This window comes from Coffea arabica, chromosome 7e (genome assembly GCF_036785885.1).
Source record: "Coffea arabica cultivar ET-39 chromosome 7e, Coffea Arabica ET-39 HiFi, whole genome shotgun sequence".
Classification (NCBI taxonomy): domain Eukaryota; kingdom Viridiplantae; phylum Streptophyta; class Magnoliopsida; order Gentianales; family Rubiaceae; genus Coffea; species Coffea arabica.
Genome location: NC_092323.1, coordinates 9,250,825 through 9,275,649, shown reverse-complemented (window position 1 = coordinate 9,275,649; position 24,825 = coordinate 9,250,825). Strand labels below are relative to the sequence as shown.

Genomic DNA, 24,825 nt, shown 5'->3' with positions numbered 1-24,825 from the left:
CTCAATTCATCCCCACCTCCTTCGAATCCTTCATTCTCTTAATACATACAATTTCTATCTCTTCTTTGCCTGGCTGAGCCTTTTTCTTCTAAAGTCCATAAACATGGCTCTTAAGAAAGGAACAAAACATGCCGCTACTCAAACGGCGGCCCTCAAACAAATCCTCAAAAAGTGTTCAAGTTTTGGAAGGAAGAATACTGGTCATGATCACGACAATAGCCTTCCACATGATGTCCCAAAAGGCCATTTTGCAGTATATGTTGGTCAAAATAGGACCAGATACATCATCCCCATTTCTTGGTTGGAACACCCGGAATTCCAGAGCTTGTTACAACGAGCTGAAGAAGAGTTTGGCTTCAACCATGAGATGGGCCTCACCATTCCTTGTGATGAAGAAGTTTTTTGCTCTCTATTTTCCATGATCAGATAATTAAGGGAGCTGATGATGCAAGATGGAGTTTCTTGTCGTATGTAGAGGTGGATTAAGGTTTACTATAACATGGATGATGGGCACCACCGGTTACTTAAGCTAACTAGTTTAGTGCATGGGATATCCATCATCTGACCACTTGGAAACTAATTGTCTGGTTTTTTTTCATTAGTGGAGATCTGTATATACACGAATTTGGAAATTGGAAATTTCTCTTGTTTTTGTTATAGTCTAAGAGACAGCAGAGCGGAGATTTCCAGATTTCCGTTTTTTTCCCCTCTTCATATGTATACGAACTATGAAGTTGCGCCAAAACTTGACCATTTGCATTATTTTTTTGGTGAATTCTTTCAAGGCTCATGATTCAATCTAAAATTCATTGTTGGTCTGAGGTTATGAAGTTCTACCGCGGTAGTTAGCAGTAACATGATAGATACTTGCTTCATTTAAAGTATGTACTTGATCAATCGTCTGCATTAATCTGCAATCAGGGAACTAACCAAGACATGCATGAAATGAAAGCATACTGTATCATGACATAGTTGTCGAAACTTGTTTCTCTTTCTGGTTCGATCATTTTGTCCGAAAAGTTGAAGATTGAAACGTGTTCTGAAATAAATGCTGGGCTGTATTCGATTTTGGTGGTTATATATCAATTTGAAGATCGCACGGGCACTTAGAATAATATACAAGGTAAGCCAATAATATTCCTATGAAGATTGTAGAGCTCAAAGATATTTAATTACGTAGACATAATATCCTGTAAACCATGCAACTCATTGGTGCACATCTTAAATGGGAGCAACGTCCTACTGCTTACAGTCTCTGATACAACACCTACCAAGTTTTTCAAAATAATTTCTTTTTATTTTGTTTGTTTCAAAGGAGATATTGAGTCTTGGAGAAGGGAAAAACTAGAAGAATTGAAAGTCGAACAAGTGGTCTCACGACCTACGAAAGGTTGAGTTAGATGGTAAATTAAAAAGATTTTAAATAAGAGATTTTAAATTCAAAATCTATCATTTAGAAAAAAAAAAAATTGACCATACGATCAACTAACTAATGATATATTTTTATTTATACAATTTCATAATCAACTAACTAATGGCTTACTATTATTTACACAAGTATTAAGAGTTCGCTCAATATAGCCAAAGGCCTCAACATAAAAAAAAAAAAAAAAAAACGTGTTTTTTACAATATGCACTCTCGCATTACAGATGTAAGTGTATACTAAGATGAATGATATACACATTCAACTAATATTAAGCAACTAACCAACCTTTTGATGCACCACAAAGTTTTTAGTGTCACTTTGACAATTACTTTCCGTGGACTTGGAAACCATCTTATTTTTTCGTACTCTATGATCACACGTTACATGCAACTTGAGTGGGTCAAATCCCATTTTCCTTTTCATAAAAGAAAGCGAAATACTTGAAGCTACATAACTTGGACTTGCACATCATCATCATGGTGTAAAATGAATTACCAATAAAGTCTTTGCTTCTTATCCTTTTTAAAAAAAATGATAATACTATATAAAAAAAAAAGCCATTATGATATTTCCACTATCAAAGAAAAAAAACGCCATTATGGAAAACAGTTTTCGATTGAAAAAAAAAAAAAAAGAAAGAATGTAGGGACGTACTCATCAATTCTCTTATAATTGAAAAACAAATAATCCGACATTGAAATTCTTTTTGTCCACTAAAAACTTTATGGTACAATAAATCTATAAGGAGGCTACTGATTTTCCCTATTTTAAGTGATAATTTGGCGTTCAAAAGGTCCCATATGTATGCTAATTGCCCCCGCAGCCCGAACCACTAGTAATAGTGATAAAGACGGCATCTGCAATCTGCATGATGGTTAACGTACGCGTTTCTTCGTTCTAATTTTTCCATGTCAATGACAACATTCAAGTCTTTACTGGCCCCTCCAAGCTATTGAGTAGGCCATTTTTTAGCCAATTATTCAATCCCCATTTCGATCCACCGGCAACTTATTTCCATCCACGCAGCTAGCTACCTTTCTTGTCAACCACTAAATTAGTTTGTCATATCCGGAACCAGGGATATTGCATCCCAGCTTTGGCCAAGTTCTTTATTTTCAGTTCTTACACAGCTTCTCTATGCATGGATATGAACAAGAGAAAAACTACAAAATGTTGGAGTTGACTTCGTTATTGCGGACAACTAGTAGTATGAGAAAGACGTAACGTCTCTCGATCTGGTATTGAGGAGATAGCAACTGATTTGTGTTTGTAATTAATAAGGGTCAATCGTTAAGAGAGTACTCTACTTAATTCTTTGTAAAAGTGAAATTACTTTGAGAAAATGTCTAAATACATAGATGTAATAAATATGAATATGTGCATGCATTCACGTAGTAGTAAATTCATCGTATCTTAAGTGTATTATCGAGTGTTTGAGCAATCCTTAAAAGAAAAAAAAAAGAATATGAGTGATTGACTGTGACAGTTAAATTCATCCATCGCACTCAAGTTTGATTTTTATTTATTTTCATTTTCTTGCCCCTGAGTTTTAAGCAATGGCTTTTGGTCTTGCAGATGATCATCATTTCATCATTAAGCAGGGAAGTCGATCGATTACTGATCAGTTTTATTAAGTAGAACAGAAGTCAGGTTAATCAATTCCATCAATCATCAAATATTGATTGGGCATGGTTTCATAAATCGACCAAGACATGCATGTTGGAAACATATTCTGCCCAGCACATGCAGTTGGGACCTCCAAATGGTCCCCTAATTCAATGGTTTGATTAAGTTCACACAATTGAAGATTAAGATTTTGGTCTCTGGATTTGGATTGGACGTAAGACCTAATACTATTAGGGTTTATTGACGGAACCGAATTAAGCAAATCCATACTCATATTCGTAGGAGGAATTAGAAGCTGATCAAAAACAATTTCCTTTGTGCTAATAAAACTCTGATTGATAAGAGAGGCGTTAAACCCTCACATCATCCTCCAGTCATTCTTCATTATATATGTTTTTGACTCTCAATCACCTTAAGCTATGATGTCATACATTTCATGAATATATATATATATATATATTGGAAAGTCAAACCAAAGGAATCCACTGTAAAAGTTGAAATTTGTGTTCACACAAAACCAAAAAAGTCTTCTCATCGGGTCAAACAAGCATTTTCAGTAGAAAGAAAGCCTATTCAACGCATAAATCCCCGTTATAAAAATAGTAGTCAATCTTTCGAAGTCATTGCGATCACCATTAGTGGTCCAACCATTCATCTGAAATTGACATCTTTTGTAACTTCACCGTCGAAATTTCTGACTTCCATAACCAAGTCAACGTCAAGTGAGACAATTTTATTGGTCCTCGGTCGCCGCCCAAATGCCAAATAAAATAAATACGTACCTTCGGCGCACTTTGGAGAGCCAAAACCATTGATCGCTACCGCTCAAGAACTTCAATTCGGAGAACACTTTTGTTGTGCTTGAAGACTAAAGAAAAATTATACCAAACGTTTGGTTGTTGCACTATTATATTTTCCAGATCAGCTGCCAGGCTTTGATACAGATGAATTTTGGCAGTCCCTTTCTGTGGCCTGTACAGTGTCTCCCTGCCTGTTCATGCACAGAAATAATGTGGCAAGAGAGACTCTTGTTTGTGAATTGTGAATCAAACACTTGGGATGGATAGGATTTGATTTAGGTTGTAGGGAAGTTCTGTTGCATCTAATTCATAGCGTGACTACTTGTGCTAGGAAGATTTTTATTACACAATTCTGTCTTCGTCATCGGGCTTTCATCGACACCACACAATCTGGAGAACAATACTAGTACTGTAAACTAACGTCTGTTGCGATAAAGAAGTCCTTTCCTTTTTGGGAATGACAGATGTGTGAATTTCAATCTTAGAATTGGTTGGTGGAACATTAGATTTGGTTTGTGGCGACTAGCTGTGTGGTCATTGTTACACGAGAAAGAAAGAGTACTACGGTATTATAGTAATAATCCGTTTGGATTAGCTGTTTTTGGGGTGTTTTTGAAAAACTTTGCTGTAGCAGAGTTTTTAGAGTATATTTTGAAATATTTTTAGAAAATATTTTGAAATATTTTTTATTGGCACTTTATTATGAGATATTTGGTGAAATTTTAAAAAAATTTAAACTAATTTTTAGATTATCTTTTAGAGTACTTTGTTGTAACTTTTATTGTATCTGAAAAACTAGTTTTTGAAAAACACTCCAAAAACAGGAGATCCAAACAAAGCTGAATTCCTGTTATTTCAAAACCTGAATCTCGAGTGAATCGAGAGGAAGGGGGCCGGTGTGAAACATAAAATTAGGAATTTTTTGCTAATAATATCCTTACAAAAGTCTACTTTCGAAAACAAATGCATCAGGCGAAGAAGAAAAGAGATACGAAAAGTACCCTTCTTGCTAACACAACTTTTCTTAAAACGCATCTTCGGAGAAAATCAAATTTCCATCATCAAAGGTCAAGATTTAGTTCGATGAAAGTTCAGCGAAAGAAATTCGAGCAGAAGCGAGCCAGTGAGTCAGGAGGCGGGAGACGGTTGATGACTATTCACTGGTCTACTTTTTATGTCTCAAATCTTCTTTTTTTTTTTTTTTTTTAACGGAGACGGTAAATCTATTCTATCCTCCATTAGGGGGAGGGACGGAACTAAAGAAGTCCAAAGGTAATTTGGAAGGGACTGAACCACCACCGTGCACCCGACTGAATATTTTTTAAAGTAAAATCACTTAACGTGGCAATTGAAGCACTGAAATTTTGAAGCACTCAAATCTGAGGACACTAAAATTTTGAAGCACTGAAAAGTGAAAACCCACTTAACCTTAGGTGGAATACCTTACCCCCCCAAAAAAAAAATCTTTTAAACCGTAATTTTGTCCGCATCAGATATTTACACCTTTATCCACCAACTTAAGAAGGCGTTAAAACTTTTTGAATATGCAGAAGTAAACACCTTTGCTCCATCACTCATAAAAAGGAGTGTATTTTAAGGCGGAAACGAAATGTAGCCTGCAACTGTTCCAGATAGTCAGTCACATATTGTTTTTGGCTACTGGATCCAGCAAATGGACTTGGAAAATCAATCATCCTGCTGTATACAGATATAGTAAGTGAGCATAAATAGACGGAGTAGGAATGTACAAGCCAGGCTATATCTCGTCATAGCCCTCAATCAGTAGACGAAAGAGGAAAGGTTTTCCAAAATGGAGAATTTCAAGCAGTATGTCTGTTTTGGTGCATATTGGGCCGAAAAACATCTGAGTTAGAATTGCTCCATTTCATTTAAAGGGCCATGAGTTGGGTCGGGTTCCAATTCGCATAATTTAATTTCTACTTCAAAGGTCGTTCAATTTGTCAGAGGCACAAACAGTCTGCCTAATGGCCGCTCATTCAATATAACCACGAAGTTTTGGATCTTCCAACCAGTGGGCAGTAAAAGGTGTTTCCGTAGCAGCCCGGGCAGCGGTTAATGAAAGGGTACACGCATTTCTGGATTATCAACTACGTTTCACCACCAAAAACTAACCTCTCCTCCATAGCCTTTGCAATCCTGATAATCATTCAAACTCTGGATCGATCCTTTTCAAAAAGCTTATTGCATTGCTCGCTATTTGCATCCGCACAAGTAATTACGGATGGAGGCAATTTGCTATTTCCACGTTACAGCGGAATACGACTTCCCACATCGACTTCGTTCGCTACATGACTAACAGACAGCCAATCGATTTGGTTTACATCAAATTTTAGAATCAGCTAAAACAGAAGCGTAAATTGGAAAACCATTCACGTCTCTAAATGAGCACTAGCCAAGTTCAAAAGCGTACATAATTTTTAAGGTCTCAAAGGCCAAATATTATCCTATACCAAATTGGGCTGCAGAACATGGATTTGATGATCTCCCGTGCATAATATACGAGCTTTGACGCTCTTAAGATTAAGATTACAATCATATTTTGGAATGATCACCTCCTTACAGGTGGCACAACGCCCCTGCCAGGTGGAGCTCCACGACCAGCAACCTGAGCCTGCATACACGGATGGCACAGTCAGGCAAACTTCACCCCACAAAACTTAATTTGTAACCCCATATATTTCTCCAAGCTAATCATTTTACATACTCCGTACAACTAAATTTTCTTTGTTTTACAGTATTTGTTAAATCCCAGTTCTAGAGAGGCCATCCAGCATTGCCTTTTCTTGACAAGAGATCATAATGCATTTCAGAGCTTACAGTAAAGATATGGAGTGTCATTCCTAACTTTTGGATTTAAATAAATGATCTTGGAGTATAAGATGTAAAAGTCACGAAATAGATCTTACCCTGGCTCTCATGGCAACAGCACGTCCCCGTCCAACGCCAAGTGCTGAACCCTTGCCCTTCAAAAGATAATATAAAAAGTGTAAGCAGAGCTGTGATGGTCACAAATACACTCTAATACACATGGGCAAACTGGGAAAGCACCTTGATTCTAGCTTCTAGACGTTTGAACATTGGAGCATTCTTAAGCATATCGGGAATCACCATAAACCTGATAAAAATTTGTTTTACCCGCAATCAGAACTCAGAAAGCAGTTGAGAGAATCAAAAAACATTTTATATTACAGTTTTTGTACCTGACTTTGCTTCCTCGAATGAAAACATGCTCAAGTTGTGATACCTTGCCATCCTGTAAAGATACAGACCAAAATTAGTCTTCCACAAGACTAAAAAAAGCCAAAAGGGCACAATATAACATCTTAATCCGATGAAACTCTCTCTAATAGGCAGTCAAAAACAACTGAAGTCTTGAAGCTAATTTGCTTCAGTTCAGAGGTTCAAAAAAGAAGATATCAGGATTGAGGCGGCTGAAGATGTAAATTATATCAGTGCTTCAAAGATCCATGAAAGGATAAGAGACTGTTCAGAAGCTATCAACAATTCAAAAAGAGATCTTACATTCTGTAGCCATTGATGTAGAAGAAATTATATGGCACTGGAAATAATTGCTTATGAATGTCAAAAATGACAGGTCCAATTTCAATGAAATTATCAAGGGAGGAATACTCTTAAAACTAGCTGTCAGTTAAAATAAGTATGATAAATGAGCATCCACAGGTCAAAAAGTTCCTTACAACCCCAACCCCAAGTAGTCCGACACGCTGTGAACTCTAATGCATGTGTGCAGAAGACACTTAATTTGTTGTAAAATCTGAGACGTGCATCTGATACCTAAAGGACACATCATAAAATAAGATGCTTAAATCTACAATAAAAACACATATTAAAGACCTAACCCACAACAAAAAAAAACACATATTAAAGAACAGTTTTGCATGTAAGATCAAAGAATTTAAAAAAAGAAAATACACGACCTGGAATTTAGTTGGATAGAATTCTGTTATATGAGAACATATTGCCAATAATAGTTTTAAAATACTTTTGCCACAAACATGAAATTCTTACTACGAAAACCTGTATAAATCATTTATGAGCACAAATACAACTGATTGTCCTCGTGTTCTGAATAGCATTCACCACCCAACCCATGTTACCTCCTTAAAGAGTGAATAGATTTCAATTCCAATTTACTAACATCCCATAGTTTCAATTTTCCTGCCACAGAAAATCATCGTTGGCTTCCGCCCATCATGCATTGGAATCAAAGTGAAAGAAAAAGGCATTACGAAGCTCGAAAGCAGCATAAAGACACCGGAAACAGAAAAGCACTTTCACAATTCTTAATGAAGGGCATAATAACATTGGAACGAGAGTACCTTAGCTGTGAAAGTGATGTTCTCGAGCTGGCAATTCCAATTGTCTTCGCATTCAACCATGCTGCCTCTATAGAGCTCTCCGCTCTTCAGCTCTACGGTCACGATGTGTCCTGTGGCTTCGTGTAGAAGCTTCACCGGTATACCTAAGCTACGACTCATTGCTATTGCTATTTCCTGCTATGCTCCCTACGCAAAACCCTAAACCCAAAGTCCAGCAAGAAAACTACCAAAAATTAATTAGCAGAAACTATATACCAATAAATCCATCACAAAGCTTCGAAAAAAAAAGTTTAAAAAATCGTAGACAAACGTAAAAATAGAAGTGTACAATCAATTCTAAGAATTATAGCAAAAAAAAAAAAAACAAAGATGCATACAAGAGATTGAAATTTGTGAGATTAAAAGTAAATAAATAAATAAAAGGCGAGAAGAGAGAGATAAAATAAAGTAACCTTACCGGATAAAGAGGTAGAGAAGTATATCCTCGCCGTTGGCTGCCGCCGGAAGACGCTGCGTTGCGGTTCAGCTGGGAGAACTGTGTCTTCAGTGGGCGTGTACAAGTGAGATCCGCTATTTGACCCGCCTATGCCTCCTAATCTTTTCCTAACTTTTTATTGCCTGGCCTTGGGCCTTGGACTTTTACTTGGTTAGAGATCATTACTAGTTACTAGTTAGTAGTTACTACTAACTAGGTATTAGCTTCTCTATATTTTTACTTTAGTAGGAATAACACAAAAAGCAAAAGGCTTTTCGAGTTGGAAAAAAAAAACTAAAGTGTAATGGCAATGGTTTTGGCAAAGGAGGTTCTTGAAAATAAGTGGTTATGCAAAATTTAACAAGGGTTTTAAAAAAATAAAAAGCAGGACAAAGTAAATTTTGCAAGTCCACGTGTTATGGCAAATGGGCCCGCATGAAGAAAAGATAACAAGATATTAAAACTACTTTTAGTTTATGAGAATTTGTGAAAGTAAATAGTTTTCTTTTTCTCAATAAAAAATTACCTATAAACGGTGTAAGGTTTGACATAAATTCGGACCTATTTATTAAAAAATTCCAAAGAGGATATACACTTCTCAATTTTAACTGATTGAAAATTTTACAAACTTTTAAATGATTTCGACATACTCCACATTCATAGTATTCTGAAGGTGTTAGAGTTTTTTACTTTAAATTTTGTTGCATTTGTATTGTTTTACTGCTAGTTTTGAACTTCTTTGAAATTATTTGGATGAATTGATCATCATCGATGTATTGATCTCTATCACTCTTTGTGAGTAGTCAGCTTCTTTATTGTTGTCATCGTTGATTATTCGAAAAACACTTGAGCAATTGTCGCGCCCCACTTTTTGATTGTGTAGTGTGAATGTGTGTTGGTGATGTGTGGTGTGTGGTGTGAACGTGTGCAAAATGAAAAGTAAAAAGGCCATGGGACTTTGGAAAGCGACGATTTGGCCAAATGAAATTTTAAAAAGGGTTTTTAAATATGAAAAACGGAGTCGCCACTTGGTATAGATTTGGGGTGTACCAAGTCACCCAAAAAAAGTGTTTTTTAAAGACAAAGTAGTAAAACCCTTTTTAAAACGACTCCTAGTCCACGTAAGCCAAAGAAAAAGGTTCGGGGGTCACGTTTGACAAAGGGGAAGGCAAGGATAAAAATCCAAGGCACCCCTTCGACCTAGCCAAGGCTAGTTGCGTGACTTAAACCAATTTTTCCTAATTTTTCTACCCATGGTATGTATCGCATATTGGATATGTCTATATGAATGCAAAACCCTAGACCTAGGGGGATTGGGGGAAATTTCTCTTCAAAGGTTGAGTGGTGCCAATCACATTAATTGTGAAGCCCAATAATGATCCTTTTGGAGAGGTCACACCTAAACCTAAATGACGTGAAAAATGAGTGGAATGCATGCCATGTGAAAGTGTGAGTTTATGTGAAGTGAAAAAATGATAAAAGTAATAAGATAAGAGTGAAGGTGTGCAAATGTAGATGAAAGTACTCGTGTGCGAGTGAAGATAAAAGTGTTCGTGTGCAAGTGAAAGTGATAAAAGGGTGCATGTGTGCAAATGAGACAAAAGTGAAAGTGTAATGATAGAGTGGATTGAGAATGCATGAGCCTAGGGAATTCATGCATATTGGGTACGGGGAGACCTAAATCGTGACTTGATTTTCCCTTTGATTAGAAGGCGAAACTAGCGTGCTAAGGCTATCGAGTAGCCACACTCGCTCGTTTCCCTTATCAAGAGGGGACACTCAAGCAAAATGAACCCTATAGCTAGTATGGGATGCAAAACCTAAAGTGAGGGGAAAGGGCTCGAGGAGCATGCCAGATGATAAAACTAGGGAAAAATGCATGATATGTAGTGAACAAGCAAATGATATGCTAATGAGGGGAAATCCCTAAGGGTCTAGCGTTGGACTAGCCCATTCTATGAATTCCGACTAGCGTTGGACTAGCGGAAACGTACATTCATCCATTCCATTCATTCATGGCTATGAAAGCAAGTAGACATGCCAAAATACTCGTAAACACATAGCACATAGCATTTAGCATGCTCGACTAGATGCAAGAACCTAATAAAGCAATTAAACATGTAGCAACAAAAGCAAGCAACCAAGGGGAAGGGGAAATGGACCAGATGCTCTCCGAGCACTATCTATTACAAGCCAAGAGGTGTACACATACCCCATAAAAGCATAAAGGGGAAGGGGAAATGGACCAGATGCTCTCCGAGCCCTATCTATTACAAGCCAAGAGGTGTACACATACCCCATAAAACTTAAAATAAAAGCAAAAAAACAAGTAAATGCATGCAAGGAGGTAAGGAAAGCGAAGTAGACATGCATATTCACATAACACGTAGGAGCACGTAAGGTCAAATGTAGTGCAAATGAGGGATAGAGTGTACCTCCCTTGAATTGACGCCCCAATGAAGTGAAATTATTCAATTACCCTCCAAAATAATAAAAAGGTCAAGGCACCACTTTAATGATAAAATATAAATAATCCAAATGGCATTCATCAAATCATCAAATCATTCCTCAATCACAACTTAAATATAGTCAAAAGATACTTAAAGATCAAATCATTCCTCAATCACAACTTAAATATAGTCAAAAGATACTTAAAGATCAAGGAGAAGGCATGACCTATTCAAATCCTAAATAAAGCACATGATAAGGACCCAAATGCAACCACTAATCTAATCAAACAAAACCAATTGAGATATTTTTAGGAATTTTGAAGGTCCGAGAACAAAGGAAAGTCAAGTGAGTTAAAATGCAATTACTTCATGACCCAATAGCAATAAATTAGAGCATTAGTGAGCTTTGAAGCATTACTGCAAAAATCACGGGGATCTAATTGAAGAAATTATTCCATTTGTTGGGTCATTGTGAAACAAGAGGAGACTTGGAGGTCTAAAAATGCAATTTTTGGAAAAATATTTGCATGCATGCAATCAGCAAATTTCGACCAAAGCTGCAACCATTCCTTCGGCCATTTTACTATAGTTTCTCGCACACAACTTCAGCAATCCCAAGCAACCTCTTACAGCAAGCACACAATTCAAGCTAAACTATGAATCAGCTCCACTCAACCATGTTAATCAACTCTCAAAACACCTCAAATAAATAGTTCAAACAATCAAAATGAAACTTGCTGCATTTTCGGTTTCCAAGTTTGCGGTAATTTCCAGCAATAACTACATCAATTTCATCATACAAACAAATTCCTCAAACAGAAACTATTGACCCAAATCAAAACATGAGATTTTGTCGACAAGATTGAGATCACAAATCTGGTTTGATCAGTAAGAAAAAGAAAGAGAACTGCAGCAAATTTCTGCTCATAGCTGATTGCAAAAAAACACAACAAGAAAAGAAACAAACATTCCATTAAGACCACAACAAACATAACCATTTAACCACTGCCCCCACAAGCGCAACTCAGAATTAACGAACAAACCTCAGCCATAAAACAAATCAAAGGCTGCTGCAACCAATTGATAGAAAATAGGAACCATGGCAGCAGATTTTTATGCTCAAACTTAGGTGTAATGCAAACATGAAAGCAAGCCACAGGAGTGCCCAAGATTCTTCCTATTTTCCAACTTTTATATTCAAGCACCAGAAACTCATACGAATGACAACAAAACTTCCAAGTCAAGAACATGCCCGACACGCTACAAATTCAGCAACCAAGAGAAGGAAAGAAAAGGAAAAAAACGAAACGGCTGCATCAAGCCAACAGCTTGAAGCTTGTTGCAGTAGACTCTGAATCTAACTCTTAAGGGTTCTAACAGTCAAAACAAATGCCACACAGACCATTTTTAGACAAAACAAGGTGAAAACATGAAGGACGCACAGGGGAAAAACAAATGGTTTCTGGTTTCGGGTGAAATCTATGGTGGTATCATCCGAAATCAACTAAAATTTGCAGTTTCATCAGCGGACATCCAAGATTGATAGCCATGACACGGGTTCCCCATCTCCCAAGATGCATACAGCAAATTAAAAAAATGGTTTAACAGTCAAATGAAAGCCTGCTGAATCATGACCGAAAAAGATGAGAGGTTACCTTCACTCCTTGGAATCGTGAACAAACAACGCTTGAATGGAGGAGCAATGAATCACTGACACCGGACAAAGGAAACTAAGGAAAGTTCCTCCTTTCTGCTGCGATGGGCCTCCAGATTTTCGATTTCCCCTCTTCTTGTTACGTTGATGGTTTCTTCCCAGCTCTCCCTGACGCTTGCTCAACCTTCCCGCACTCTCTCAAACCTCCCTCGTCAGTTTCTTTCTTCCTTTCCCGTCGGCTTACTCTCCAAAAGCTCTCTATCTTCTCCTCAGTTTTTACCCTTTCTTTGGTCCCTCTCTCTTTGGCCCAGATTTTTCTTTCCGCCGTCACTCTGTCCCCTCGGTAGGTTTCTTTTTTTTTGCTTGTGTTTCTCTCTTCCCCTTTGCTGGTTTTCTCCCTTAGCTTTTTTTTTTGCTGTTTTCTATCTTTCCCCTGATAAGGATCCCTTTGCGGCTGATGTTTTTTTCTTTTTGTACCATCTCCCAATCCCCTAAAACCCTTCTTTGAATGGCGAGGATGAAGGCTAGCCTCTGCCTTCATCCTGCCCCTTCATGGCACGCATGAAAATGCCCTTGGCAAGCTGCAAAAAGAATGCAGCCTGCCTGCCGCGAACCCTCTTTTTTTTTTTTTTTTTTTTTTTTTTAACTTAACAACTAACCGATTTAATCAAATAATAATAATAACAAAAGTAACTTAATTAACATTGGATTGAATAAACAAAAATAAAACTAGAAATAACAAAATGACACTTTCAATCTTCCATTTTTCATTTTTTTCCTTTTTTTCCTTTTTTTCAAAATAACTTAACAAAAATAAGTAAAGTGCCCAAAGATTGAATTTAAAGAAATAAATATATTTTTGTGAACAAATTTCCCTTTTTCCTTTTTTTATGATTTTTCCAAGAAAACTAAAAACCTATTTTTTGAATGCTTTTTATTTCTTTTTCTTTTTTAACAAATTCTATGATAAAACTTAAAAATAAAAATAAAACTGGAAACTAAAAACTAAAAATGAACACGACAAATAAAAAACTAAAAATGAAATTACACCAAAAATTTGGTGTCTACAGCAATTATCTTCAAGAAATGAATATGTTATGTAATACTAGCACATAAATGAAGTAAACAATTTTTGGATTACCGTTTCATATACAAGGAGGTCTACATTTATGATACATATAAAAGATTTCAAATATGAATACAGATAATGTGGTGTAAATTTAAGTTAGATCATATAAAAATATATGTACATTAAACGTTAATCTAAAACTTTACAAGGGGTGATGGGAGGAGATGGAGAATCCGCATTGGACTATACTACTTACATACAAGCATAGTAAGCTTCTAATGCAGATTGTCAATGACCATTAGGTTAGCCTCAAGGGTCAAACTCATATCCAAATGGGTAAAAACCAGGCCCAAATACTCGGCCCAGTTCATTAATTAACACGGGTAACAAAGGTTAACTTTTATATGCCCACGAGGCTATCACAATTTTAATTAGCCCATCGTCATGGATGAAAAACCAAAAATTTCTCCAATATCAAATTCATTTGACTCATTTTGTATCACTCAAATGTTGTACAGGAATGCTACAACCTACACTTGATTAATAGAAATAAGATGCTAGATTCAGTAGTATTAGTTGATGTAATCACTTGATCATGCAAAATTTCACCAAAATCAAGAGAGTTGGTTTACAATACGGTCTATCAATTAGATGTGGAGAGAGGAAAACTTATGAATTGGAGTTCAACGTGTTAAGTATCACAAGCACAATAATTTGCACGTGCTTAATAAATTATTACAGTGAAATAGCACGCTGTTTTTAGAAATTAGCAAACTTCTAGGGGTAAAAAAGAAATAGCCTTCGTACCATTATTTTAATCAAAGCAATTATAGTAGCGTAAAAATTATCCGAAACACAGAAAAGACTAAAGAGTAAAGTGGAGAAGTAATACCACCAACAAACCCTGCGTTCGTTGGGCCTCTCCCTTAATTCCTTTTCTTTTCACCTTAAAACCTTTCTTCAGACAACGCGTGTTGGACCAACGTCATCATCGTCCACCACCACCCTCCTCATCTCTCCTCTCTCTAAACATTTTCCGACCTCTCCCATTTCCCTCTAAATCGAAGGTGCTATACTCCTCTGGCTTTTTATTTGATCTCTCTCTCTCTCTCCCTCTGAGTTTTTTTTTTTAATTAATTTATAATTGTCGTTTGCCCGTGATACTGGCCCTTTTAATCTTTTGGTAAATTGGGTTATATTTTTTTAATTTCCTTTTCTTGTTTCCTGTAATAGTTGTGATTCGCGTAATGCCACAAAAGATTTGGGCCACCTGAGGCATTAGGGGTTAATTAAGAGAGGATTGACCATTTTGTAAGTCTTAGATTATTGAGGATTCATTTCATGTAATGCCGTTGTATTTCTCTGCTAAAGTTGAGATTTTTCTGTCAGGGTTGTGTTAATTTAACCATTGAGCTATAGAAATTGATTAGCTTTTTATGTTCTAAGAAGCTTTGGTGAAGATTGATCTGTGGACCATATTTCAGTAACTGGGGTTCAAATTTTTCTCACTTTAGTGCTGTGGCGATCCTGGTGTTGCCAGTGTAGCTAAAGCTTAACAGCATAGTGTAATTTTAGTTTTGAACTTCTTTGAAATTATTTGGCTGAATTGATCATCATCGATGTTTTGATCTCTGTCACTCTTTGTGAGTAGTCTGCTTCTTTATTGTTATCATTGTTGATTATTCGAAAAACACTAGAGCAATTACCTTCAAGAAATGAATATGTTATGTAATACTGGCACATAAATGAAGTAAACAGTTTTTGGATTACCGTTTCATATACAAGGAGGTCTACATTTATGATACATATAAAAGATTTCAAATGTGAATACAGATAATGTGGTGTAAATTTAAGTTAGATCATATAAAAATATATGTACATTAAACGTTAATCTAAAACTTTACAAGGGATGATGGGAGGAGATGGAGAATCCGCATTGGACTATACTACTTACATACAAGCATAGCAAGCTTCTAACGCAGATTGTCAGTGACCATTAGGTTAGCCTCAAGGGTCAAACTCATATCCAAATGGGTAAAAACCAGGCCCAAATAACCCGCCCAGTTCATTAATTAACACGGGTAACAAAGGATTGACTTTTATATTCCCACGAGGCTATCACTCGTTCATCAATAGTTGCTTTCTCGGTTTTTCGAAAGAGACGAAAGAAGAGAGAACTTCTCTCGTTAATATTATCAAACTCCCAATTCAAAGCCCTAAACCCAATAATTGCCTTCTCAAAGTCTCGGCCATTTGCGCATAATTGAAGCTTCCAAACCATATAAAGTTGCCGTCTTTAAGGTTAGATCGTTTCTGATTTTCAGTTCAAGTTGTTAAACTGATTGAATTTCCCAGCTTTTCATTACGCTTCTTCAGTTAGTTTAGATGGAGAGCTGAATTTGTATGGGAATCTTTGTGTAATCGTTATTGACTGTTTTATACATTTTGGGTACCTTATGTTAGAGCTACTCCTTCGAACAGTCTCACGTAGTTACAGCAGCTACCAACCTTTTGGATATATTCTTGGACATCAGTGGTATTTTACTGCTCTTACTCAGCATGAAATATGTAATTTACTTGAACTAATCGAAATTGAACTTGAAAAGATGGGCTTCCTTCATATTATACTAAAAGAAGATTTTTTTTAATCAGATCGGTCGTGTTATTCCGTCAAATTTTAAGAATTTGTTAGAGCTATTGCTCACTGATAAGGAATTAGGATAGTTATACTGCTTTTGGAAATTCAGCTGACACAAAAGGGAATTGAAGAGGCATAATTTGACAAGTAGAAGAATGAGCTAAATGAAAATCTTATGCGGTAGAAAAATATGCATTTTAAAGCTGTACCAAAATTGTTTTGCTATCCAATTTGGTTGATGGGATCAAGTACCTAAGTGGAGTAAGCTGCTGAGAAGAACACATGAGCTCGATCTTTTCCATTAGAGGGTTGAATTATCACAAACAACCAAAACTAATAGGATGGAACTTTAGTTTGAATTGAAATACTAACAGTTGTTACCTACAACTTGCATTAGCTGTAAGTGTTTTTGTTTTTGCCTTCCGTCTCTCTCTCTAACCCAGTTCAATAAAAATTTGCGCTTTCTAGGGGTTGGAGGGATTTTGATGCAGAAAGAATATGGGCAATGAGCAAAAGGAGAATAGCAATAAGTATAGTATAATCATCCCCACCTACAATGAGCGCCTCAACATTGCTCTCCTTGTTTATCTCATCTTCAAGCATCTCCCGTACCCTCTCTCTCTCTGTCTCTCTCTCTCTCTCTTGTTACCAAGTTATCCATGATGATGCATGTTCTCCTTTTCCTTTTCTGTGAATATATGTATAAAACAGATGATGCATGTTCCATTGCCTCTGCTTTGTTTGTCTAGTGGCTTCTTTCATTGCACTTTTGGCTTTTACACTTATCTTCTGTGAATTTTTCATTTCACGTTCTAAATCTTTTTGTTGCATGCATCAAAAGGTTTATTTATGTTTATTTGAATGAAGTGTTTTTGTTGATCTTACAGCTTATTACTTGGTCATCAGAATCATCTATGAACTGCTGAAATAATTATCTCCATGTTACACAGGAACACTTCTTCGCTTTTATTATTATTATTAGTCTTTCTATTATTATAGCATTATATTATTATTATTATTATTATTATTCGCGCTTTTGTGTGTGTGATTGACTTACAATTTGGAAAGAAGTGTTTCTGGGTATTTGATTTAGATATCATGCGAAGTATCAAAATCTTAGCTTCAGAATTGTTTGAAAATTGATAAGCAATGCACACAGTAGCACATATTTTGTATGGATACTTTTTTCTCTCAATCATGACTGGTAATTGGTAACTGTTAGGAGAATATTAGTATTCTTATAGATAATAAATTAGTAAGGGTATTCTTGTAAATAGTCTGTTAGGTTTGTACTCCTATAAATACTAGTTGGTCACTCATAATAGGGTGACTAGATGTTTTCCTCCCAAGATACCTGTTGACATGGTATCAGAGCAAAAGTCCTAGGGTTAGGGTAAAACATCTAGCAAATCACTGTTCACGCCGCACTGTTCATAGCGGCACTGTTCACGTATACTGTTCACGGCACTGTTCACGCCGATACTGTTCACGTAGTACTGTTCATGCCGTTACTGTTCACGCGTTTGTCTCAAGTTTTGACCCGTTCTTTCGTTTGACGTGCTATTCGCTATGGTTGAAAGGTTTGTTAATACGGTTATCACTGACCAAGTTGAATCAAGTTCTTCAACACATGGGTCCCAGAAAACTGTTACTATATCTGAGGAAGATTATGTTAAATTCCTACAGTACCAAGCTACAAATCACGCATCTCTTCCCTCTGCTTCTTTAGCACAAAAAGGTAATGACCCATGGATTATTGATTCCGGGGCTACTGATCATATGTCAGGTACCTCTAAAATTTTTTCTAATTTTCAAGAGTCAACTCCCTTTCCTCATGTTACTTTAGCTGATGGATCTACTACTAAAGTTAAAGGACTAGGCACTGTAGAAATTAATCCATCACTTCCGCTGTCTTCTGTTCTTTACGTACCCAATTTGCCATTTAATCTAATGTCTGTTAGTAAGCTCACTAAATTTCTACAGTGTACAGTTACTTTTTCTCCTGATTCTGTTGTCATTCAGGATTTGAAGACAAAGAGGATGATTGGTGGAGGGCATGAGCATAATGGTCTTTATTTTCTCAACTTCAATGGTCCGATAGCATGTCCTGCTACTGTTTCTCCTCTTGAAATTCACTGTCGTTTAGGTCATCCGTCTTTACAAAATTTGAAAAAGTTGGTTCCTACTTTGAATCAATTATCTTCGTTAGAATGTGAGTCTTGTCAGTTAGGAAAGCATCATCGTGTTTCTTTTGCTCCTAGAGTCAATAAACGGGTTTCTGAACCTTTTTTGTTAGTTCATTCTGATGTTTGGGGTCCTAGTCGAGTCACTTCAAAGTTAGGTTTTAAATATTTTGTAGTCTTTGTTGATAATTTTTCCAGAGTTACATGGCTTTATTTAATGAAAGATCGTTCAGAATTATATTCCATTTTTTGTGCATTTGTTACAGAAATAAAGAATCAATTTGGTGTGCCTGTACGTATACTTCGCAGTGATAATGCGAAAGAATATTTTTCCACTCCTTTTAATACCTTTATGACTAAGTCTGGTATTATTCATCAGTCCTCTTGTCCTCACACTCCACAACAGAATGGAGTTGCTGAAAGAAAAATTGGGCATTTAATCGAAATTGCTCGAACACTATTGTTGCACATGAATGTGCCCAAACAATTTTGGAGTGATGCAATTCTAACTGCATGTTATTTAATTAATCGCATGCCATCTAATATTCTTGGAGGTCAATTACCTCACTCCATTCTTTTTCCTCATGAATCTGTGTTTAAATTGCCTCCTCGTATTTTTGGATGTGTGTGCTTTGTTCATCAGCTTGCTCCCGGGGTGGATAAATTAGATTCTCGTGCTATTAAGTGTATTTTCTTAGGATATACACGAGCGCAAAAAGGGTATAGATGTTACAGTCCAGTTTTAAATCGATTTTTTACTTGTGCTGATGTTACTTTCTTTGAATCCACTCCGTATTTTATCAAGCAAAGTATGTCTTGTGAATTAGACCAGTGTCCCTCTTTTTCCTCTCCTGTTTTACCAGTCCCTTCCCCTTTATTACCTGAGTTGTCTAGTCCACCAGATTCCATAGCTCGATTATCTCGTCCTCATCTTCAAGTTTACTCTCGTCGTTCCATGGTTGAGAAAGTTCCTGATATGCCACGCACTTCACCAATTAACTCTCAATCTTCAAATCCAGGTATGACGCCCTCCTCTGAGTTAGATCTTCCTATTGCTTTACGCAAAGGTAAGAGACATTGTACTTCCCATCCTATTTCTAATTTTGTTTCTTATTCTCGTCTCTCTATGTCATATTCTTCTTTTGTTGCTTCTCTTGATTCTATCTCTATTCCTAAGTCTATTACCTATGCTCTTAATCATCCTGGTTGGAGATTAGCTATGCAAGAAGAGATGTCTGCTTTGGAACAAAATGGTACTTGGGATCTTGTCCCTCGTCCTTCAGGTAAGCCTGTTGTTGGTTGTAAATGGGTGTACACTATAAAAGTGCAGCCTAATGGTTCTATTGATAGATTGAAGGCTCGGTTGGTAGCTAGAGGATTTACTCAGGTGTATGGAGTAGACTATTTAGAAACATTTTCTCCTGTTGCAAAGATTACCTCTGTCCGTCTTCTTATCTCTTTGGCAGCAACTTATAATTGGCCATTGCATCAGTTGGATGTGAAAAATGCATTTCTGCATGGAGATTTGGAAGAAGAGGTATATATGGAACAACCTCCTGGATTTGTTGTTCAGGGGGAGAATCCGCGGTTGGTTTGTCGTTTGAAAAAATCCTTATATGGATTGAAACAGTCCCCGAGGGCTTGGTTTGGCCGGTTTAGTAGTGTTGTCATGGAGTTCGGTCTGACAAGATGTGGAGTAGATCACTCTGTATTTTATCGGCATTCTAATGCTGGTAAAATTTTATTAGTTGTTTATGTGGATGACATTGTGATTACAGGTGATGATGTTGTGGGGATTCAGAAACTTAAATCCAATCTGCAGGCAAACTTTCAGACAAAGGATTTAGGTCATCTACAGTATTTTCTGGGTATTGAGGTAGCTCGGTCTAAATATGGGATTTATTTATGTCAAAGAAAATATGTACTCGATATGTTGAGTGAAGTTGGGATGTTAGGTTGCCGACCTGTGGATACTCCTATGGATCCCAATGTGAAATTAGCAGGAGATCAAGGTGCATTACTTGATGATCCTAAGCAATATCGAAGACTTGTGGGTAAATTAAATTATCTCACTGTAACGAGACCTGACATTTCGTTTGCAGTGAGTGTTGTGAGTCAATTTCTTGATACCCCTCGTACTAGTCATTGGGATGCTGTTATACGGATTCTCAGGTATCTTAAAAATGCTCCTGGAAAAGGGTTGCTATATCAAAATCATGGACACAATGATATTGAAGGATATAGTGATGCAGATTGGGCTGGTTCTGCCTCAGATCGAAGATCGACTACAGGATATTGTGTGTTTGTTGGTGGTAATTTAGTGTCGTGGAAGAGTAAGAAGCAAACAGTTGTATCCAGATCAAGTGCAGAATCTGAATACCGCGCTATGGCTCACACTGTGTGTGAGTTGGTTTGGGTGAAGAGCATGTTACTGGAACTTGGGTTTGAACATAAACAGCCTATGAATTTAGTGTGTGATAATCAGGCGGCTGTTCATATTGCGTCTAATCCAGTGTTTCATGAAAGGACAAAACATATTGAAGTTGATTGTCATTTCATTCGAGAGAAATTGCTTGACGGGGTCATCAAGACATCTCATGTACCGTCTGTAGATCAATTGGCTGATGTATTTACTAAGAGTTTAGGGGGTTCTAGGGTGAAATATATTTGTAACAAGTTGGGTGCTTATGATATATATGCTCCAACTTGAGGGGGAGTGTTAGGAGAATATTAGTATTCTTATAGATAATAAATTAGTAAGGGTATTCTTGTAAATAGTCTGTTAGGTTTGTACTCCTATAAATACTAGTTGGTCACTCATAATAGGGTGACTAGATGTTTTCCTCCCAAGATACCTGTTGACAGTAACAAAGTGTAGTTTTTCTTATACATATGCCCAGGATAAGCTGATTAAAACTGATTTGCTGTGAAAAAGTTTGCTTGTTTGTCCACTCAAACTTCTAGATGATTAGCCGTGAGCATATTCAGCTCTATAGTTATGAGTGGGTGTGGGAACCATTAGGTGTAAGAAGGTGAAGCTTTGGACTTGCAACTGAATATGTGAATAACATGGACCAAATTGTTGTACGAAATTAACTATTTGAGATTGTGCTTCATAGGTTTTGGTTTGACATTAGATGATAGATATTACTTAAAGATGTGAAAAACACTAACACTAAAACAATGACAAACAACATTCTCTTCATGATCTATACTTGTATCTGACAATTGGTCCTTACCTGGCTAGGAATGTCAATTTTGAGATTATTGTTGTGGATGATGGAAGTCCAGATGGGACTCAGGATATTGTTAAACAACTGCAATCTGTCTATGGAGAGGATCGCATTGTAAGTCCTCTTTAGTATTAATTCGCAATGTTGTTGATGCTTTGCCTATGCTTATCTCTTTGAAAGGTCTACTTATGTAAGGCTATCTACTAATCCAGCTGTTGAGGGCTAGACCTAAGAAGCTTGGTTTAGGTATGTCTTTGGCTGGCCTTGGTTTAAGTTTTTGAACTAGCAAAAGGGATCATTAATTTAGTTAAGTTTCAGGTACGGCTTACATCCATGGCCTGAAGCATGCCTCAGGGAATTTTGTGGTCATTATGGATGCTGATTTATCACACCATGTAAGTGCACTCCTACTCACTAGAATGATGAAGAGGACGCTCTATCAAACCCCCCCCCCCCCCCCAACACCAACCACAAACCCACAAAAAAAAAAAAAACCAAAAAGGCCGCCACCAAAAAAAAAAAAAAAAGATAGTCCTCACCCCAATTTTTGTGCCTCCAAAAAGAAAAAGAGGAAGGGAGGGGAACAAAAAGAAACACATTTTTTCCTCGCTTTCTTAGGATTTGGTGTGAACAAGGGGGGGAAAGCAGCTTATTCTGGGGTTGAGCTTGAGGTTGGTGGAAGATTACGAAATGATTGGGAGATCTGAAGTGTATTTCCATTTCTAATAGACTTTTGGTGAGCTGTCTCTTTTACAGTGCATTTAGTAATCATAATAGTTTTAGCTGCTTTGATACTGGTCTTTTACCTTGGGTGTAAGTTTGGTAAGTTAAGAAGATAATATGCGGCAGTGTTTAACAAACTGGAAAACTGAGTTTTAACAGAAAGTTATTTTGTTGAATTAGGGCCTTTGAGCACAGTGAGACTACATGGGTCAATTTTTAGTTTTTGTATTGCATCGCTTTTGGATTAAATGTGTGAGTGTTTGAGGTTTTCTGCAGGCATGTGTTTTATTTGTTTTTTCGCTTCCGCTCGAACTATTATTGATGTTCATTTAGCCTATATATCAGTGGAACTATTATTGGTGTTCATTTAGCTTATATGTTGCTTCACTTGTTATCTAATGCATCTCTTTTTCTTGCTTTACAGCCAAAATATCTTCCAAACTTCATCAAGTAAGAACCTTTCAACTCAAGTATTAGAATTTTATTTAATTTTACCAAGTTTTAGAAGTATAGTAGCTGAATATGTTTTGATGTTTAGGAAGCAGATGGAGACGGGTGCAGATATAGTTACTGGAACACGATATGTCAAAGGAGGTGGCGTGCATGGTTGGAATCTTATGCGCAAATTGACAAGCAGGGGAGCAAATGTCCTTGCGCAGACACTCCTTTGGCCTGGTGTATCAGACCTAACTGGATCTTTCCGGTAAACCAATATACCAAATGCTGGTTGCTTCTGCCTAAGCTTCCACTTCCTTAGCTAACAACTGTTATTTTGCCTAAAGGCTTTATAGGAAATCCGTGCTTGAAGATGTTATAGGCTCATGCGTGAGTAAAGGATATGTTTTTCAGATGGAGATGATTGTTCGTGCTACACGAAAAGGTTACAACATTGCTGAGGTACTTGATCTCTTGTTGCTTATCATTTGGTCTGTTAGTTGTAATGGGTTGATTATCATCTTCTTCTTGGCAAATATCTATAGCTTCTAACTACACATGAGATTTAGTCATTTGGTTTTAAGATCTCTGATGAACTATTTCTTCTTAGTTTTGTCTCTTTCGTTGGTTTGCATCTCCTCCTTGTTTTTTATTGTGTTAATGGAGATATTTGAGATCGATTTTTTGTCTTCACAGGTTCCAATTACTTTTGTCGATAGAGTGTATGGGAGCTCAAAGCTTGGAGGATCTGAAATAGTTGAATATTTGAAAGGTCTTATATACCTTCTCCTCACAACTTAACAAGGACGAGAACAAGTGTGCTTAGTAACTTCATGGTTCCTAGAAATCAACCATTTTTGGATAGTTTAAAGCCAATGATGATTCGCATAACCAACTCAAGGAAACTGATGAGGAAGCAACACCAAATTGGTCTTTTCGATTTAGTTCCTGTTTTTTTTTATACCAACAGTTAACATTTACTGTACTTTTTTTTGTAGGCCAAAACTAAATGTGGCTTGATTACTTTGATTGTAGGCATCTAAATTTTCTGGGTTTTGTTTGAATAAGTAAAGTGAGTATCAACATTATTGAGAACAACTGTGATTCCAATATATGTATGTGATCTTTTCTATTTGTTTCTTGTTTGTGATGTGGTTCAGTCTAGGTGCTCTGGAGGGCGCTTAGCAAATTCAAGACAATAATATGTTAACAGTCTAGACGAATTTTTGTTCAAAAACAAAAGCTTATTCAAATGTGTTTGAACAGTTGTTTATTTGTAAAATTTCTTTGATTGCATTATAAACATATTTTTTACATCAAAAAAATATTATAATATTTTTTGAAAAAATATTATTGTTCCCAACAATTCCCAATATTATTCAAAAAATATTTTTTGAAATTTGTGGACAAATGAAATTCAACACAAGGAAGGTTCTACATTTACTTTACATCAATCAAAATTTATATATAAAAAAAAAAAGCGCCATGGGTGTCTAGACAAGCTTTGTCGTAATTCGTAACTGGAGCCTAAGAAATCCTTTTTGATAGAAAGAAGATATCATTCTCCCCAACAGCCTCTTTAGGCTCCCCTCCCCCTAGATTAGAATAGAGTAGGTTATACAAATATAGCGTAGCTGACAAAAAAAAAAAAAGAACATAAAAAAGAGAAAGGAAAAAAAAAATACCACTGGAAAACCATGAATTATTAATTCGTGCATTAACCGGAGAAATCACAACTAATTGAAAAATGA

The 24,825-nt window shown here is 36.6% G+C and overlaps 3 protein-coding genes across 8 annotated transcripts; 2 read left to right on the top strand and 1 right to left on the bottom strand.

The window, feature by feature from the left end:
• LOC113701654 (protein SMALL AUXIN UP-REGULATED RNA 9-like) lies at nucleotides 1–775 on the top strand. The gene has a single exon (XM_027222408.2). The coding sequence runs from the start codon at nucleotides 104–106 to the stop codon at nucleotides 428–430; it is 327 nt and encodes a 108-aa protein (XP_027078209.1). The 5' UTR covers nucleotides 1–103; the 3' UTR covers nucleotides 431–775.
• Nucleotides 776–6,231: 5,456 nt separating this feature from the next.
• On the bottom strand, nucleotides 6,232–13,231 carry LOC113698793 (small nuclear ribonucleoprotein SmD3b-like). 2 transcript variants are annotated; one of them, XM_027218739.2, is made up of 6 exons: nucleotides 8,672–13,231; nucleotides 8,215–8,412; nucleotides 7,075–7,127; nucleotides 6,923–6,989; nucleotides 6,781–6,837; nucleotides 6,232–6,485 (listed from the first exon to the last, which is right to left on the bottom strand). In XM_027218739.2, exons 2-6 carry the CDS (start codon nucleotides 8,371–8,373, stop codon nucleotides 6,423–6,425), a joined length of 399 nt encoding a protein of 132 aa, XP_027074540.1. In that variant the 5' UTR covers nucleotides 8,374–8,412; nucleotides 8,672–13,231; the 3' UTR covers nucleotides 6,232–6,422. The 2 variants fall into 2 exon arrangements, with proteins under 2 accessions (XP_027074540.1, XP_027074541.1); XM_027218740.2 differs by having other exon boundaries at nucleotides 8,215–8,437; nucleotides 8,672–8,811.
• Nucleotides 13,232–14,737: 1,506 nt separating this feature from the next.
• LOC113699385 (dolichol-phosphate mannosyltransferase subunit 1-like) lies at nucleotides 14,738–24,206 on the top strand. 5 transcript variants are annotated; one of them, XM_072058617.1, is made up of 10 exons: nucleotides 14,738–14,929; nucleotides 16,326–16,398; nucleotides 16,969–17,108; nucleotides 21,931–22,030; nucleotides 22,129–22,162; nucleotides 22,235–22,311; nucleotides 23,064–23,089; nucleotides 23,178–23,342; nucleotides 23,422–23,536; nucleotides 23,771–24,206. In XM_072058617.1, the coding sequence occupies exons 3-10, from the start codon at nucleotides 16,999–17,001 to the stop codon at nucleotides 23,873–23,875; spliced, it is 732 nt and encodes a 243-aa protein (XP_071914718.1). In that variant the 5' UTR covers nucleotides 14,738–14,929; nucleotides 16,326–16,398; nucleotides 16,969–16,998; the 3' UTR covers nucleotides 23,876–24,206. The 5 variants fall into 5 exon arrangements, with proteins under 5 accessions (XP_071914718.1, XP_027075528.1, XP_027075527.1 ...); XM_027219727.2 differs by lacking the exon at nucleotides 16,326–16,398 and adding an exon at nucleotides 15,096–15,173; XM_027219726.2 differs by lacking the exon at nucleotides 16,326–16,398 and having other exon boundaries at nucleotides 14,739–14,929.
• Nucleotides 24,207–24,825: the final 619 nt, after the last annotated feature.

Coding starts and splice junctions, on each gene's coding strand:
- LOC113699385 (XM_072058617.1), top strand. CDS start 16,999: ATGGGCAATGAGCAAAAGGAGAATAGCAATAAGTATAGTATAATCATC. Junction 22,031..22,128: donor TCTATGGAGAGGATCGCATT/GTAAGTCCTCTT, acceptor CTACTAATCCAG/CTGTTGAGGGCTAGACCTAA. Junction 22,312..23,063: donor ATGCTGATTTATCACACCAT/GTAAGTGCACTC, acceptor CTTGCTTTACAG/CCAAAATATCTTCCAAACTT.
- LOC113698793 (XM_027218739.2), bottom strand. CDS start 8,373: ATGAGTCGTAGCTTAGGTATACCGGTGAAGCTTCTACACGAAGCCACA. Junction 6,990..7,074: donor ATTCGAGGAAGCAAAGTCAG/GTACAAAAACTG, acceptor AATTTTTATCAG/GTTTATGGTGATTCCCGATA. Junction 6,838..6,922: donor GTCTAGAAGCTAGAATCAAG/GTGCTTTCCCAG, acceptor TATCTTTTGAAG/GGCAAGGGTTCAGCACTTGG.
- LOC113701654 (XM_027222408.2), top strand. CDS start 104: ATGGCTCTTAAGAAAGGAACAAAACATGCCGCTACTCAAACGGCGGCC.